Source organism: Rhinoraja longicauda, chromosome 4 (genome assembly GCF_053455715.1).
Source record: "Rhinoraja longicauda isolate Sanriku21f chromosome 4, sRhiLon1.1, whole genome shotgun sequence".
Classification (NCBI taxonomy): Eukaryota; Metazoa; Chordata; class Chondrichthyes; order Rajiformes; family Arhynchobatidae; genus Rhinoraja; species Rhinoraja longicauda.
This window is the reverse complement of record NC_135956.1, coordinates 74,104,863-74,122,870: the sequence shown is the minus strand read 5'-3', so window position 1 is coordinate 74,122,870 and position 18,008 is coordinate 74,104,863. Positions and strand designations below refer to the sequence as shown.

The 18,008-nt window shown below is 37.6% G+C and overlaps 1 protein-coding gene across 5 annotated transcripts in view; it reads right to left on the bottom strand.

Annotated features, from left to right (window-relative positions):
- Positions 1–116: 116 nt before the first annotated feature.
- ldlrad4a (low density lipoprotein receptor class A domain containing 4a) overlaps positions 117–18,008 on the bottom strand; it is a 127,777-nt gene continuing 109,885 nt past the window's right edge. For 3 of the 5 annotated variants that reach the window (XM_078398074.1, XM_078398072.1, XM_078398073.1), the window contains exons 4-6: positions 14,883–15,037; positions 8,388–8,444; positions 117–5,258 (exon numbers count right to left, since the gene is read on the bottom strand). In XM_078398074.1, the coding sequence (XP_078254200.1) occupies positions 4,725–5,258; positions 8,388–8,444; positions 14,883–15,037 (746 nt within the window). In that variant the 3' untranslated portion in view covers positions 117–4,724. The remainder of the gene's footprint in view (positions 5,259–8,387; positions 8,445–14,882; positions 15,038–18,008) is intronic. The other 2 variants (XM_078398075.1, XM_078398076.1) reach the window with 2 other exon arrangements.

The following is an 18,008-nucleotide window of genomic DNA, read 5'->3' as shown; positions in this document are numbered from 1 at the left end:
GCGACGTTTCGGGTCGAGACCCTTCTTCAGACTGATCAGTGTGAAGAAGGGTCTCGACCCGAAACGTCGCCCATTCCTTCTCCTGAGATGCTGCGTGACCTGCTGAGTTACTCCAGCATTTTGTGAATAAGTTGAGATATTGATGTACACACACCATTTGTTTTGGTCAGTAATTTACGAAATGAGGGTATATGACGGCTTCAAAGTTACAGTAAAATGTACTATAGCTGAGGCACCAATGCTGGAATAAAGCCTGCTATAACTCGAGCATCTAGAAAGCTGGCAGCTCTATTTGATCTATGCAGCACTGCTATGTTTTAAAAAACAAACTTCTAAATAAAAATGAATTTTTATTGTCTGCAAAAAACATTTAGGATACTTATTTCTTTAAATGCTAACATTTAAAGAAACTCGTTTATTATTAGGAAAGAACTGCAGATGCTGGTTTAAATCAAAGGTAGACAAAATGCTGGAGTAGCTCAGCGGGACAGGCAGCATCTCTGGAGAGAAGGAATGGGTGATGTTTCGGGTCGAGACCCTTCTTCAGATTTGTTCATGTCAACAGATGGCAGGGATTTAGTATCAATTGCTACAAATTATTCAAATGCAGTTGTAACATTTCCTATATTTCGGATAATTAAAAAAATCCTTTATGCTTTTAATATTCCCACTGCATTTTGCATCAAATTTAAATATTGGGTATGAATACAAAATAATTTTGTCACTCCTTTGGAAAGGCTGATGCTGTTTCACCCTCTCCCAGAACATCTAGGGACTTAGGAATAATAGTTATTCCCCTCTTCCCTTCATCTGATCATTCTGGTTTTGTAACTCAAGAACATAAGACCACATCCAAAATAATTAATCCCCATAAATGCTTAATTGTACCTGTACCTCACTGTTTTGACTTGGCATACATGTTTTATAATTAAGTAGTTTTGCGAATGTAACTGGTTAATTTTTTTACAGTGGGATATTTCTGAATGTTATGTTCTTTCTCTGCATTTTAGAAAAGCGTGTGTCTTAGATTTCCCCCGAATTATCTAAAAGAGCAAAAGAAATATAAATCATTTTTTAAAATCAGTTTTGGGTGGAAACCAAATGATAGGCAAAATAAATCGTTAATATATTTCGTTTTAATGCCGACTTTGCAAGTCTTCACTGAAAGATTACATTTACAACGGAGAATTATTCTGCAAACAAACCACTAATTACCCCCAATTCAGGGGGCCATTATCAAGCTTGTATTTTTAGCTTTTTACTTTAACATTACAGGATAATCATTTTTAGGAAAATAAACTAAGTAGATATTCTTTATGTATTATTTTGCAAACCTTTGTTTACAGAAAGGACAAAGCACATGGTAGGCATTCAAATTCTATGCCATTGTTAAAATTTGTCATTTATACATTATCATACATTATTAACAAATGTCTTTTTTCTACCCATTGGGTAGGATATGTGCATAATATATTCAAGTTATATACAGCACCTTACAAATAAACATAAAAGATACACAACAATAGAAGCACCATATTTAAGTGAGGCACAACAAAGGTGGGAGCTCAGAGTGCAAGGGATTCCTATATCTGCTCAAACCTGAAAATGAGGCACCTTATCTGTTCACATACTAGAAACATGCAAACCTCCTCAAAATATATATAGATCAGTTCTACCAGAGCTGACAAAACAAGCCAAGATAGAAAGCATAAAGAGGCTTCTTTTTGCACCGGGTCTTATGATTATAGCACATGATTATTATAAGTGACATACAAATTATTGAAAGCAATAGCAGCAAATAGAAGAGGCAGCAACACCACAGTACAAGTTAACTGCCAGTCATTGAAAATCAAACAGCTTACATTACAAAAAAATGCTCAAGAACAAAGGAAACACTACAACTAAGGTTTATCTTTCGTTCAGGAGTCATACGGGATACTGCAAAGTAAGAGGAAAGGTCATATATGAATTATCTTTTAAGTAGCAAAAGTGCAATATTGCCTGTTGAGAAAATGCATCTGCAGTAAAGATAGGATTAGATGTTCTGGCATTTCTATTCTACCAGGTCTAAAAAGATTGTTTGAGAGAACCTCATGCATTCTTAATTGGCGTCTAAGCAATGCGAGAAGGCTAGTTGGAGACACGATTCTAAAAGGATCCTTCATAGCCCTTTAGAAAATGGGTGACTGATAAATTTACAAGTGATCGCATTAGTCAGTAGAATGTGCTCTCAGAAGATACATTACTTATTAGTAATACCTGTTATGATATAAACATTAAAAACAAGTCTATAAACTGGTGGGACAACTAGGGATTTGGAGGAATAACCAGTTTTAACCATTATCTACACATTTTCAGTTATCTACATCAATTACAATGTCTCACTTTAATTATGTTTTATTTGATTGAAAAGCTGCTTTCACGTCGTTAGCAAAGGTTTTCCCTTTATGTTGCCAATGGCAGTGTATTAGATATTTCATGAGATACCAAATGCATATTTAGGCCAATATGTTGTCTACGGGCTAATGACCCATCATTCACATGGTCACCCTTGGTTTCAAGGATGGCCCTTTCAAAACACAACTTTGTATTGTGTGCGGTAAGGCTCTGAATTTTTGTTTGCCACATTACAGCTCCTGCAAGAGGAAAAGGAGGTGGGTGTGTAACAAGGATGGGAAAGTACACCTTTATTGTGTGGATACAAGCAAAGCACTTTCTGGTGCCAAAATAGGTCACTCACAACACGGCTGCTTGGAAGTTGTCATAAGAGAGGCTCCAAATTATTGTGGGGGGAAAATTCCACCATAATCTGCAAGGGTTGCAAGTTATAATAATGGACGTATCTCACTTTTGTAGTTTGTTTTGAAGCCATCAATTATTTTACACAATATTTATAACCAACTATGAAGTGCATATAAAAAAGTCAACTGTAAAATAAAAACGATTGTATTGTCATTCACTACAAAGTTAATATCTTCTACTCATTGTAATATTCATTAGGTAATAATCTGTAACCACAGAACTGAAATGTCTAAGCATTGCTTTTCGAATACATATTGCTTGCTGCTAAATGTCAAGTATCTCAAGATTCAGTCACTTTGTAATTTTTTTTTCTGAAAGCAGGACTCCCGAAGGTTCTGTGAAACTGTATGTTCTCCTCGAGCTGTAAAAGCACACAAATCAAGTAGTGAAAAACACTGCAGAAATTTAGTATCCTGCAATTGTTCTGTTTTTAATGAAAACTTCCTGAAGGGTTAAGAAAAATTGACTGCGAAAGTCAATAAAGTTTCAAGTATTTAGTTTATAAGTAATTTCATAAAGTAGTTTGAAAACATAAAAAAATAAAATCAATTTAACAGTTTAGGCTGAGGAATGCACTCAACAGGGCTGTACTTTTGGGTCACTTTTGGAAACTCAGTGGCTTTCTGTGCACCCGTGGCAATATTTCATGTGATATTAATTGACACATATGGAAATGATCACTCACACTGAAAATAGTATTTTCAAAATTTACAGTGAAGTGCTTTAGCTTAAGTATCTTGCACATGCTCAATCTCAATTTTTGACCAAAATGGGCTGTAAATGTTTGAAATTTTCTAAAAGCAATAGGCAGTAAATAGCTGAAATAGCTAAATATTCATTTATATTTTCAGTTAAAAAAAAATTATCAGTAGATCCATGAGTAAAAGTAACATAGATCTTAGTCACTGCATATTTAGACTGAACTAGAAATAATCTAAATTCTAAGTTCCACCTCTGGAATTTAAATCTACACATTTATGTCTTCTCTACAGAAATGCAACTGGCTAGTCCGACATATATTTGTAAATATTAAAAATTTACAAAGTACGAGAGTAACTTACATACTACATGATGCTTTTTAACTAATTTCAATGTACTGGGCGAGTAAGGGTTAAGCCAGTGCAAATATCTTTGAGCAGTTGTAAATATGAATGATTGTTCATTCTAAGCAGCTGCAAACTGGGAACAACTGAACGTTCAACTATCTTCCACCTGGCAGGCTTGTAGATCATCATTTTCATCATTACGGTATTCCTTAGATTTATTGCAATTACAGTTAACATTTTGTGTCCCTGCATTTTCCATATCATATGTGAATAGGCATTCGGCTGGATCCAGAAATCGCTTTGGAAACAACTCCATCCGCTGAAAATGCTAGTTCCCTGCATCCTTGGTAATTCTGTTCAGTGTTTGGTGTAAAGACAAAAGTTGAATTAAATTTTCTCAAAAAGCAATTTTCATTTTCTCCCCCCAAACAAGTAGATAGTGCAACATTTCAATTTTTCACAAACTAGTTAAACATTGCTTTTTTTTCTTCCACCTTTTTGTCGGCACTCAAGAGGGATTTCAGTTTGTTGTTTGACAATATCACAAAACTGGCCAAAAACACTTTTCAATTAAATGCCTTATGCATCCACCTTGGGTAATTCAATCACTACAAAAGAATCTACAAGGCAATAGAATAAATTTGTTAAGTCTCTTTAAAATTAAATAGTCCAGATGCAAAACTGTTGCCAAACACTGCAGTTTTGCCAAAGTGGAAGGTAAATTGTTAGAATTAACATATCATGCACTCCCTTAAAGAAAACAACACGTTTCATGTTTGGTTTTACCAACCAACTCCCACAAAGTAGAGCCTTGTGCCACCAGATTGCAGCTCGATACTGCTGTACCTGATTCAGTTCAAGCATTCACAGAGCCAGTCACACAATTTTCCCTGTAGGCGAATCCTTTCCTTGAAATGAGATGGCCCTATTGTCCTCATTGTTCTGCTGAAAGTGGAGTCTGTTATTGGCCTGTGAGGGTGGCATGTTCTGCTGGTGATGGAAGAACGCTGACCCTGGGTAGTGACCCATAACTTCACTGTAGGTGGGCGGTGGTCCTTCCATCCTTCCATTGCTGCTATTAGTTGCACTAATGCCAGAATTGCTGCTTGGTGGCTGTGGTCCTCCATTATACACAGACACGTCAATCAAATCACTATCAAAGATAGTTCTGTTAGGTGGTGCCCTGACAGACTCACGATTGAGCTCCATTTGTTGTTCTGGGTCTCGAAGTTGCAGTGTGCACAGCCCCTGATATGGAGGAGGCTCCTCTCCATCTGATAGTGAAATGGTGGGAGGAAGATCAATTTCATGTTGCGCGTAAGGATACGTAGGTTGGAAGCGGCTTAAGCGCTCTCTCTGCATGAAAGATGGGGCTGAAAATCTGTCCCTCGATCTTGGAGAATACATCTGCTGAAAGCAAGAGAAAACGTTTTAGTGCAGGGTTTTTACTGAAGTATTGAATTATTATATCTCATTTTTAAACTACGGTTACCATTTTTGAAGATGATTACAAGAATGCAACAATTTAATGTATTTCATCTTAAAAGGAATATTAAAGGAATATTAAGTACCTGTATGCTATGTTGAAAGCGTCATTATAAAAACAGTAGATGGATTTAAAAGCATCAATACAGAAGTGACTCTAAATGTGGGATTTGTAAACTCTGAGATATGGCTTGTGCATAATCACAAATCATAACCGAAAGAAAAAAGGGTAATCTCATCTAATAATAAAAGCTACCAATTTAGGTTTTGCAGTACAGTATTTGAATCTCGTAGTTGCACACAACACAAACTAGCCCTGGATCAACATCAGCAATATTATAATATCCTAAGTTCACAATGGTCATGCAGTAAAGCTCAGGCTAATGTTAAAATAATTTTGGGAATGAATTTGAAGTATTAAAATATAATGAGATCAGGTATAGCGCAAGTGAAAGTACCAGAATAAAAATTGATTGAAAGAGAAGGGTAAAATTATAAAAGATGAAATTTTCAAGCTCTGTGAAGTTTAGAAATATGTAGTTATTTTATAAAAAGTAAGCATATCCAGTTATTCCTCGAGTAAAACACAAAGTGCTGGAGTAACTTAGCAGCATCTCTGGAGGACATTTTGGATTGGGACCCTTCTTCAGTGTTTAAGCGTCCTGACCCGAAACGTTGCCCATGCATGTCCTCCAAAGATGCTGCCTGACATGCTGAGTTACTCCAGCATTTTGTGTTTTTCCCCATATTCCAGCATCTGCAGATTGTTGTGTCTCCGGTTTTTCATCCTGCCACGTAATAAAGAGTGGTAGGAATAAACGTGGCATTGTTGAATTAGGAAAGGTAATTAGAAGAGAGCAGGAAGGAGGTGTTGGGCCCCATCTGCTAATATCCTATCTCAATAATTTGGATGAAGGGATAAGTGCCATGTTTCCTGACGAGATTAAGCTGTCTGTGGACTGTGATGAGGATTCAGAGAGGCTGACAGATTGTGAATGGGAAATGACATGGTATGTAGGATTGTCCATTTTGGGAGAAAAAAAAAAAAAAAGATTGAGTATGCTACAAAATGAAAGTTTGAAAGGTGTCCATGTTCAGGGAGTCTGAATGACCTCACAGATAATATCTACTGTGGACGGCACGGTGGCGCAGCGGTAGAGTTGCTGCTAGTTGATGCCTTACAGCGCCAGAGACCCAGATTCGCTCCTGACAATGGGAGCTGTCTGTACGGAGTTTGTATGTTCTCCCTAAGACCACGTGGGTTTTCACCTGGTGCTCTGGTTTCTTCCCACACTTCAAAGTCATACCAGTTTGTACGTTAATTGGCTTCGGTAAAAAATTGTAAATTGTTCCAAGTGTGTAGGATAGTGCTAGCGTACGTTGGTTGGTGTGGACTTGGTAGGCCAAAGGGCCTGTTTCTGGGCTGTATCTCTAACGTCTAAAGGTCTAGCAAGGAATTAGGAAGGCTAACAAAATGTTGTTCTTCAGTACAAGAACATTTGAGAACATGAGCAGAGGGATCTTGCTGCAATTATATGGGGAGCTGGTGAGAACCAAGAAAGAGTATGTGCAATAGAGGAAGTGCAACAAAGGTTCACCAGATTGATTCCTTGTTATTTCAGGAGAAATTCAGAAAATGGGTGAGGCGATACTCTCCAGAGTTAAGGTTAAGAAGTCATTAATTCATATGAAACAGCATTGTTATTTGATCACAAAGAAAAACAGAAATGCCGGGTCTTCAACTTGGAATGTTAACTGGCATCTCTTCCTACAGATTCTGTTTGATTGACTGAGTTCTTCCAGTATTTAAGAGTCAGGAAGTTGTGTTGCAACTTTAAAAAACTTGGTTCAGCCACATTTGAAGCACTGTGTGCAGTTCTGGTCACCCATTACAGGAAAGATGTGAAGGCTTTGGAGAAGGTGCAGAAGAGATTTACTAGAATGCCTCCTGGATTATCTCTACAAGGAGAAATTGGATAAACTTGGATTCTTTTCCCTGGAACATCAGAGGATGAGGGGAGACCCGTGAGAAGTTTATAAGACTAAAAGAGGCACAAATAGGGTAACATAGTTAGAACCTATTTCTCAGCATGGAAATATCAAAAACTAGTGGGCATGAGTTTAAAATCAGAGGAGGGAGGTTTAAAAGAGATATGTGAGGCAAGATGTTTTTTTGTGGTACCTGGAACACGCTGCGAGAGGTGGTGGTGGAGGAACCATATTCGATAGTGGTATTTAAGAAGCTTTTAGGTAGGAACATGAATATGCAGTGGACGATGTGATATGGATCACGTACACGCACAGAAGATTAGTTTGATTTGGCACCATGTTTAGCACAGACATCGAAGGCCAAAGAGCCCGTTCCTATACTGTATTGGTCTACGTTCAATATTATATTTCTGTTTCTGTTTCCAACTCATTTTGCTTCTGACTTGTTTCTGATTGTGTGATATTCTGGTCAACCAGCAACAGGAAGGAAGTCATGAAGTTTGGAAGAGTGTAGAAGAGATTCATCAGAATGTTACCCCACCCCTCCAGTTATAGGGAGAGGTTTGATAGGCTGGGATATTTCCCTTTGGAGCAAAGGAGGCTGAAGGGTGATCTTAATGACTTGTACAAGATCACGAGAAGCATAGATTAGAGGATTCTATAACTAGAGGGCTTAGGCTTAAGGTGAGAGGAGAAAGATAGAAAAGGCCCCTCAGGGGCAACATTTTCACTCAGAGGGTAATCTGTATCTAAAGTAATCTGTCAGAAGAAGCTGTTAAAGTGGATACAATTATTTTAAATATATATTTGGAAAACTATATGGATAGAAAGGATTTAGAAGGCTATGAGCCCAAATGTAGGCAAATGGGTCTAGTGTGCCAATTTGTTTGGCATCAACAAGGTCGGCCAAAAGATCTGTTTCCGTGTTGCATAGATCTATTACTCTGACTCGCGATGAATCCAGCATTTTTTTAATCATTATTCTATAATTTACCTTTGATTTACACATTTCATTCAAAATATTTATCTCAAGTTCATATTATAGAACATCCAGTTGGTCCATACCTCTGAAGCACCGTGACGAGATACTGTGTTGCTATCTGATGGGCATAGACACCCTTCCTATTGAAAAGATAAGTCGTTTATAATTGAATAACAATTCACAAAAAAGAACATACAAATTTAAATTTAAAGTTTTCTCCCTTTTGCAGTTTACGTTTCCTTGGTTATGCAGTGGAAGTCGAAACATCAATACTGTATTTAGTTTACAACCAATGTATTCAATCTCCAACATCAAACACTGGCTCAATATTGGGCACAGAAATAATTAATTAGTAAATAGATTAAGATGACAAATGAAACTATGTTCCGTAGAGCAAACTCTATTGATAGCATGGTGCCTTTTACACCAGTTTCTCTGGCAAAGCTAATTAGGCGCAAGTTCAGTGAATCAGTTTCCCAGCACAATTGTCAATCTGGCTGCCTACCTTTGATTAATATAATGCCATGCATGACTGGGCTATGTTCCAAGCTCTTCAAACCTGATTTATTTTTAGGCATAGCTACTATTATAATGTAGAATAGTACATTATTCACGTTTTGTACATTATTCACGTTTTGTTTCCCGAATTTATGGTTGGAGAGAGCAAGACATGGAACCAATGTAACTTTCTTTCAACTCTTTCTATCATTGGATGCATTTTCTCCTCTCCTCCCACTTCAGCATTCCCACCACTCTTGCATCCCTACCAATACGTGGCCTCCTTCACAAGGCACCTGGCAGCTGGGGCCCCAGCTGTTTACAAGATGTATTCATGATTTGGATGAAGCGATAATATGATAATAAAGATATGATAATATAAATATGATAATATAGGATGTAATACTGCAGCAGGATATAAGCAGGTTGATGGAATGGACAGACATCAGGACCCTGCAAACTGAATGCAAATGCTCTGCAAAGCACACATCCAATCTGTGTTGGGTTTCTCCAATGTAGAGGAGACCACATTGTGATAGCATTATCCAGATTGGAAGAGATGCAGGTGAATCCCTGCTTCAGATTCAGCCAAAATCCCGGTCTGCGTTGATAAGGGATGATTACTATCGTGTCATGTGTCCAACAAGAGATTGTATCTACTCCCCCTGAAGCACAATGGCATTAATGTTGCTAAATCACCAGAGGCAAGAACCCAGGATTTTAATTAGATCCACCACAGACAAAAACAAGAGCAGGATGGGAGCAGGGCAATGCACGTGAGTTACCTCTTCACTATCTACAATCATACTATCAACATGTCACATTAGCAGTGCCACACTATCCAGGGACAAAGCAACCCATTCAAGAGGGCTTTCATCCACACCCTCAAGCACTATAGCTCTCCGAAATTGGCACAACATAGCTGTCCAACTCTTTAGGTCACCTGATCAAGGTTCACCGACCGAAAACATTAACACTGGACTTTCCCTCCACATATAGTGTGTGACCAGCTGATATTTTTTTTACATGCACTTTTTATTTGGGATTTCTGCAATCTACAATTTTTTGCTTTTTGATAGCTGTAACATTTACCATTCCTCAAGATGCACTGCAGCAACGTTCATGCTCATTAACTCCACCATCCAAAAGGACAAAGACAGTAATCACCACTATTTCCCATTTGTATTACAGGCCATCTGACTTAGAAATATATTGTTAGTCCTTCATCTTTGCTGGGCCAAACTCCTGGAACTCTCAACCTAACACTACCTCGTACCTTTGCAACATAGATTACAGCCAATTTAAGTAGATGAATAACCGCCAATTGGGGATGAACAATAGCTGCTGGCCTTGTCAGCCATACCTTCATCTCATGGACAAACAAACTGAAAAGAATATCCGTGTCTATTTTAAAAATCTGGTCATAAGATCCAAGAACTTAATCATGGTGCCTTCTCTCAAACTTTTACGGTCAAACTAATCCCATAACCAAGTAAAATAATTACCTTGCATTCCAATAACTTCTAATGTTAACTAATAGCAGCTTTTATGTATCCTTATCAAATGCTTTCTGCGAGTCCATACCAATAACAGTTATTCCTGCATCCAAAACTGTAGTTAAATTTCCCCAAGTGCTCAGTCACTCTGGTCCCTAATTACACATTCTAGGAACTTCTCCACAATAGATTATAGACCAACGGATTTGTAATTAACACAGAATCAAAAGCACATACAAAATCACCCTCCTGCAGTACTGTCTAGTCAAAACAGTCAGGTTAAGTAAGGCATGGAAACAAAATGATAAGCACTAACAATGGCAATTATCCAAATAACTCTCCTTCTCATGAGATTTGTTGGTTAGTAAACTATTTCTACTATTTAAGAATTAAAAACACATTTGTTGTAAACGTGTGACATCCCTTGCACTTTATTTACTTCTATCAGATCTCCCGTCAGCCTTTTCTAAAGTTAACACGGCATCCTTTAAAAATTTTAATCATCATCAATTCATGTCTGAAATCCATTGATATAAACAATTTAAAAATGTTTAATTATTTTTGCGACTTTTAAAGAATTAGAATGAATTCCACTCTAGATGACAGGACGATGACCTGAAACGTCAATGATTGTTTTCCTTCCACAGATCCAACCTGATCCACTGAATTTTGATCTCTTTTTTACTTCAGATTCCAGCGTTTGCAATCTTTTTTTACATTAATTCATGGGGGTTTTATATTCAGATTTTCAAGAAGGTAATGTGTGACATTTAGTTCAAATCTTCAGTGGGAAACACAGAATTACTTTGAGCAGGCTGCAAAAAAAAGACTTTCAGATCATCTAACCTAAATTGGTATTTATGCTCTGCATGAGCCTCTTCCTTTCCCAACCACATGTATCTTTGCATCATTTTCTACATTATGTACTTCTACAACTCACTTCTTGGAAGTGCTTTTGTACAGTTGAACAAAATATAGGGCAAGAACCCCAAGATTTTAATTGCACCTCAAGGCAGCAGTATAAATAGCAGCTGTGCAACAATGACAGCCAAGTATATGAACCGTTTTAGCCAATACATTCTACACTTCCAAAATATGGAGACACGTTGTTAAATATCTGACTTCCCTCCTTTTAACTAATTTCAGCATCGATATTCAAGAGATGAATGGTGTTGATTCATCCATAATACTCTCCCTGACCAAACTGCCTCCCAAAATGTCTTGTCAGACATTATAATCATATTTTGTGCTCTTGGGTTAAGTGGGGAACAGTGATGGTGTAATTACGTTTATCCAATTGCTCCTGGTTGATTCTCATCTACATAGCCAGTGACAGAAATTATTTAGCATAAGGAAAACTGGCGGCTATATAATCTGGAGAGAAACAAGTCAATTAACTGAGTGGTTCTGAGCTGGTAGCACACTTTGTTGAAGTAATAGGGTAAAACTGATCAGATGAGAAAAGTAAATTTGAAAGGAGCTAGAGCAAAAGAACTAGTACAAATTCCAAGTTGAATCCTGTGATGAAAGGCAGGTCTGACATAGTAAATAGCTGGAATGAGTATTGCAGCTTGACTTAAAGTAATAGGGTGAGATCTGTAGGAAAATAAAAAGCACATAGACTGAGAAACTGTGGGAAAAATAAAAAAGTTAGAGGAAGCAAACTATTCTGCCATAGCATTCCAGTTAGAAGAGATATCTACAATTTAATGTAATTAAGGCATCAGTGGATGATAGGCGCCATCTGAGACCACTGGGAATGAAATTACAAGATTGAAAGAATCTCTATGCACATACATTTTAAAAAAAACATTTTTAAAAATGTATCATGCCAATACATACTTCTTAATCAGTATGTGATTAGCAATATCATTACCAAAACTACTTGACAAAATTGTTTCCTGGTGTGGCAACAAAATACGCCATTATACTTTATACTCTTCACTTTTCATCTCAGTTAAATATTTTCCACTTTCTCTGTGAAATTGTTGAAAACCTTTTATTCAAAAAAGCGAGCCAATGTTCTTGTAGTAGGATGCAAGATCATCGTGGTGATTAAAGGTGCATGTTGGGACATGAGGTTTGAGAACTGCACAGATGAGTGGAGTTGTGTATGGTCATTTACTTGGGACACAACAGATACTTTGTTAATTGTATAACAAAGTTAAACAGATCCCTGCATTTTTTTTCATTGATGTTAATAGAACCATAGAGCTGTGCAGCACAGAAATATGTCCTTCAGCCCGACACATCCATGCTGGCCAGCCACGTTGCCTGACAATGCTAGTCCCGCTTGCCCGTGCTTGGCTCATATCCCTCCAAACCTTTTCTATCCTCTCCTTATCTTATCTGCCAGTTTCTAATAGCCCATAGGAACTTCGAAACAAATACATTGAATAGAATGAATTCCAAAAAAAAGCCTACTTTTATATATATATATATATATAATGGCAAATTGTAAGAGATGATTAATATTTTTTTTGTTTTACAGAATCTAATCTAACTTCTTTTTTAGAATGTGGCAACAGTTTAGAAATTATATCTTCATAATGATAAAAGGAGATAGCCAGGATATTTATTCAAACTCGCCCTGAAAAGCTTAGAAATGAATGTTCATTGCATGAATAGTAATGTTAAAAAAATAATTGGTTTATAATAAGGTCCACTGTCCATTTTGTTCCACAGATGCTGCCTGACCTACTCAGTTCCTCCAGCAGCTCCCCTTCATTTGCTCCTGATTCCAGCATCTGCAGTTTCATGTGCGTCCAGGGTAGAATTCAGGTTAAGTTTTAGATTACACAGAATTACGGAGGAATGAAAGCCAATTTATGAATTTCACTTCCTTTTCTCCAGGATAATGGGAGTAACTTCAGTGATAATGCAAAACAAAATGAATAGTGTAAAACACCTCAGTAACCAGCCCAATCAAGATGACTGTTTTGAGTACAACCTCCCTCTGCATTCACTGCACAAAGAAAGTCTTTGGTAACCTGACCATGCCACAAATCCACCTGAAGACCAAAGCGGGTCCGAGCAGCTACATATCTGCCAGCTCTGCCTTGAGGATCTGGCCTCTTTTCACACACACATCGAGTCTTGAGCCAGGCCAAACCAGCAGAATCACTGGTAGCACCCACCATGATTCACCAATGGAACAACTGCTCTGCACCCAACAACCTCAACAGTCTTCAAGCGCACATCTGATGTTGCCACTGCTTTAGCAATGGTAAGTGGCTATCAGGGATAGCAACATCTTTTTTCTCTATCCAATCCAAGGTTTGTGGGTATTCTGAAGACATTACCATATCCTGAGGGTAACAAGAACTTCTTATTCCATGTGAAATCTGAGACCGAGAGCAAGTATAGAGCCGTGGTACAAACAGCTGCCTCAAATCCAACAACTAAAGAACAGCTGAACTACTATCCACCTCATTGGAGACCCTCCGACTACCTCTGAACGGACTTTACTGGCTTTACCTTGCACTAATTCACATTATTCTCTTTATAATGTATCTACACTGTGGATTGTTGGTTGTAATCGTGTTTTGTCTTTCTGCTGACTGCTTAGCACACAACAAAAGCTTTTCACTGTACCTCAGTACACGCGACAATAAACTAAACAAACTATTGTGTTCCTGACAACTCCAACCACCTGAAAATTCCCAGTTAGTCAGGTGCAACCTGAGGAAGTAATCACTGAACTGCAAGTTCCTGCCAGCCAAATACCTGGAAGTGTGAAGTGCTTTCTTCCTCAAATGGTAAACCCTAAAATCGATAAATCAGCCTGTGGATAATCATGAGTTGACTATATTTCTTAATCAGCTCCGTATGATTAATTCCTTGTGCAACTGGTTTTTCATCCCCTGTACCACATATTCCAAGAATTTTAAATTACACCTAGTCAATTCAAAGCTAATTCAAATTACTCAAATCAAACAATTTCGTAACCTAATGCATCCCATGGTTTTTGTGATGTATGTTACCAAGAGGACCCTGAAGAAGGTCGAGCAACTTTATAAATTTGGATATGCAGTTATGAAGTTCCTGTCTCCAGGAGTTTCTACATTTCACTTATAAAAGTTACAGATTTAACACAATGTCTATAATGGGTACTGAGCTCCCTACCATCGAAGGGATCTCCAGGAGTGCTCTCAAAAAGGCAGCCAGCATCATCAGAGACCAACACCACCCTGCCCACACTCTCATTTCACTCCTGCCATCGGGAAGGAGGTATAGGAGCTTGAAAACTGTAATGTCCAGGTTCAGGAACAGTTTTTTCCCCCAACAATCAGGCTATTAAACATTACCCCTTCCAACTAAGCAAAATGGATGAATATTTTGCAAAAATCAAACATTTAAAAAAACCATATACCTGGCACACTTAAGCTTCCTGAATTAAGCCAAGTTTATGGACATTCATTAACTTAATAAACCAATTCAACATCGGTGAATAAAGTAGTTAATAAAAACAAAGATCAGGATAAATTTGACATTTTATTTGTTTGGTGCTTTAAGGTATTCCTGCATTTTTATTTTGCAAAAATAGTTTCGATTTTCATAAGAAGGGTACTAAATTAAACTTACAGGATGCAGTGTTTCTTCTTGGCGCCTAGCTTGACTCTGTTGATTTATGAAAGACCGTGTAAAAAGCTTGTAGTGGTTCAGCAGGCAAATTATTACAACCACCATCACGGTTATTACTGCAACTATGATGATTATCTTGAGAAATTCTTGTTCAGCTGAAATGACAAAACAATGTAACTTGCTTAAAATGTGCAGTTCCATTATACAACACTGATGAGATGAATCGAATTACCCTCAACATTTTCTTTGCTGTGACAATGGTTTGAGGTACCGTTTAAAAAAAATCTTGAGTCCGGCTAGTTTTGAAGCAGTTAAATAATAACAAATTTTAAGAAATTACTCTAATGCAAAACTGAACAGTCATATAAACTGGGTTATGTTTCTTCCCTAAAGAAAAACATCTCTTTCAACATTTCTGTTGAAACCATCGTTCAATTTTCTCTTTCAGGAGGATGCAAAAAGTCCCTATTTTTAAGACCCGATGATTTCTCTCAGAGTTCTGGTCAATAATCACATGAATAAAGATCACAGTTATTTGCTCATTATCACATTGCTGTTTGTTGCAGCATGCTGTTCACAATCCGGTTGGCTAAATTGTCAAGTATTTAATTAGCTGTAAAACACTTTGGGGTATCTTGAGATTTTGAAAGATGCATGTAAATAAATGCAAGTCGTTGTTGTTCCTTTTACCTTTTCCTCCAATCCAGCCATTTGATTGCATAACCGTGACATTAATTTCATCACTGCATGATAAAACATGGAATTTTACAATGTAGAGACAGCTGCACTTGACCATGTTTCTTGAAGTGAAGTGACTTCAATGGTAGGCAGAGAGAAACGGAACAGTGCTGATGCACTGCAGATATCACAAGTACCCAGGTGCTAGACTTAAACACTCTGGCAGACAGCAGAATGACAACCATGAATCAAATGAAATCACTGGTAGAAAATATACACTGCAGCAGGATGTTCCACGTGGAAACATAACCATTCTTAGCCTTGCTTCTGTTGTTTGACAAAAACTTTCTTGCCAATTGTTTACTGAAGTTAAATAAACAGGATGAGAACTAGACACTTCAATTTGAATCCTTCAGTCAGTTTACCGCAAGGGAAACTGGAACACACAGTATGAGTGTGCTATGTCTAACAAATGGATGGGACAACACCCAACAGATCAAGAGAGGATTTGTGCTTCTTGCCTTACTAATCTGACTTTTAAAATATCTTATAATAGATATTATCTTCACATATATTTTTGTCAATTTATACTGCAGTAGGATTCCTTTATTTGGAATTGAAATATATACACAAACACACACACACAGAACATTAAGCACTTGAAGCTCTACATATTTTTAAATGTGTTTCCCTGGCATGTCACTGAAGAATTTCAAGTGCTTAAGAAGTAGTTGTTCAGTTCTCAAAAGTCACATTTAAATCTGCAGGCCAGTCACACAAGGGAATAAGCAGCATTTCCTCCTTTCGTCAACAAAGCCTTCACTCTGAACAGTTCTGCTTGTTTATAATCAGAATGAGGACTGTGAAGACATCTTTCCTGAATGTGAAATTTCTACTGGTATCTGTAAGCAGTTACTGAAATCATTTTGTTTCAGGTTTTATATTCACATGATGCTAAAGTAGGTGACAATGGCAAGTTGCAATGTTTTTGTCCCCTTTCGCTTAAAAGCTGCAGTAATCACAAAGGTTGCATAGGCCACAATAATGCCTGTCACCACCAGGATCGTGGATGCTGTCTTGGTGAAGTATGGCTTTGTTCGTCATTTATTTACTTTTCTTACATGCAGTTATACCAATTTCCTCAGTTATCTCTACAGTTTCAGTCAAATGCTGTTATGCTTAAATTACTTAACTGCATGACACAATTTGGCAAGTCAAATTTTCTCACAAAAAAATAACATAATCATTGGGTGAAATGAAGCACTAACATGTTTTATGATACCATCCTGAATATCTTTGAGATTTGAGAGGAAACTCATACAGTTATAGGGAGATCACGCAAACATCAGACACCCAGTACTCGAGGAAAGGGTAGCTGGTAGCAGTGTCTGGTACCTTGTGGCAGAGGTCTAACAGCAGTGCCACTGCTCCACTCATGTTATTTTCCTTTCCTGTTGGGTTTGGGTCCAAAATAAAATCAATTTAGAAGTCCCGGGTTTTGTTCCAACAGGTTTAAGTTTTAATTCTTTCCCTGAGCAGCTCTCTGGTGGTTGGGTGCCTAACCAATGTTTTGTAAAGTCACAACGCTTACATTCATTATCCTGACCTATGTAGGCAAGTTGCAGTATGCCTTCTTCACCATCCTATCCACTGTAGCCACATTTAGGGAACTATAGACTTTAACCCAAAGGTTTTTATTCACAAAATGCTGGAGTAACTCAGCAGGTCAGGCAGCTACTCAGGAGAGAAGGAATGGGTGACGTTTTGGGTCGAGACCCTTCTTCAGACTGACTTAACCCAAAGGTTCCTCTGTTCATCAACATACTGTGTATGTTATACTGTTAACTGACTTCCCAAAGTGCATCATCTCACATTTGCCAGGATTAAACTTCATTTGCCAAGAGTGCACTTAACTTTCCAACTTATCTATTATATATTAACGTCTGTTGTAAACTGAGCAAAATCATATTGCAAAGAAAGAAAACCAATTACCGTATTATGGAATCTCAAAGGATCCTTGGGATTAATTTCAACAAGGCTTTGTATTAAGGAATTGAACAATATAAGGATATTTAACATGCCTCAAATCCAAGCACACGTCCTGTCCATCATTGTTCGGGTAATTTAGGCATGCGTTAAAATAAAGATTACAATAGATGACCTTTCTGCTGATAATTTACATTATTAAAAACGTCAGAGCAGTCCTTACCTGCCACCATGTCTTCCTTCTATGCATTTTGCATTCCTACATTCTTTTGTCTATGCTTTTTTAGAAGAATTTCATTGTCACATTTCCAGTACATATGACAATTAAACACTCTTGACTTTGTTTTCTCACTCTCTAAATGCTCCCATTCACTCACTGACCAGATACAAAGTACTGTTGAAACTCAACGGGTCGGGTAACATCACCCGCTGAGTTGCTCTATCACTTTGTGTTTTGCTCAA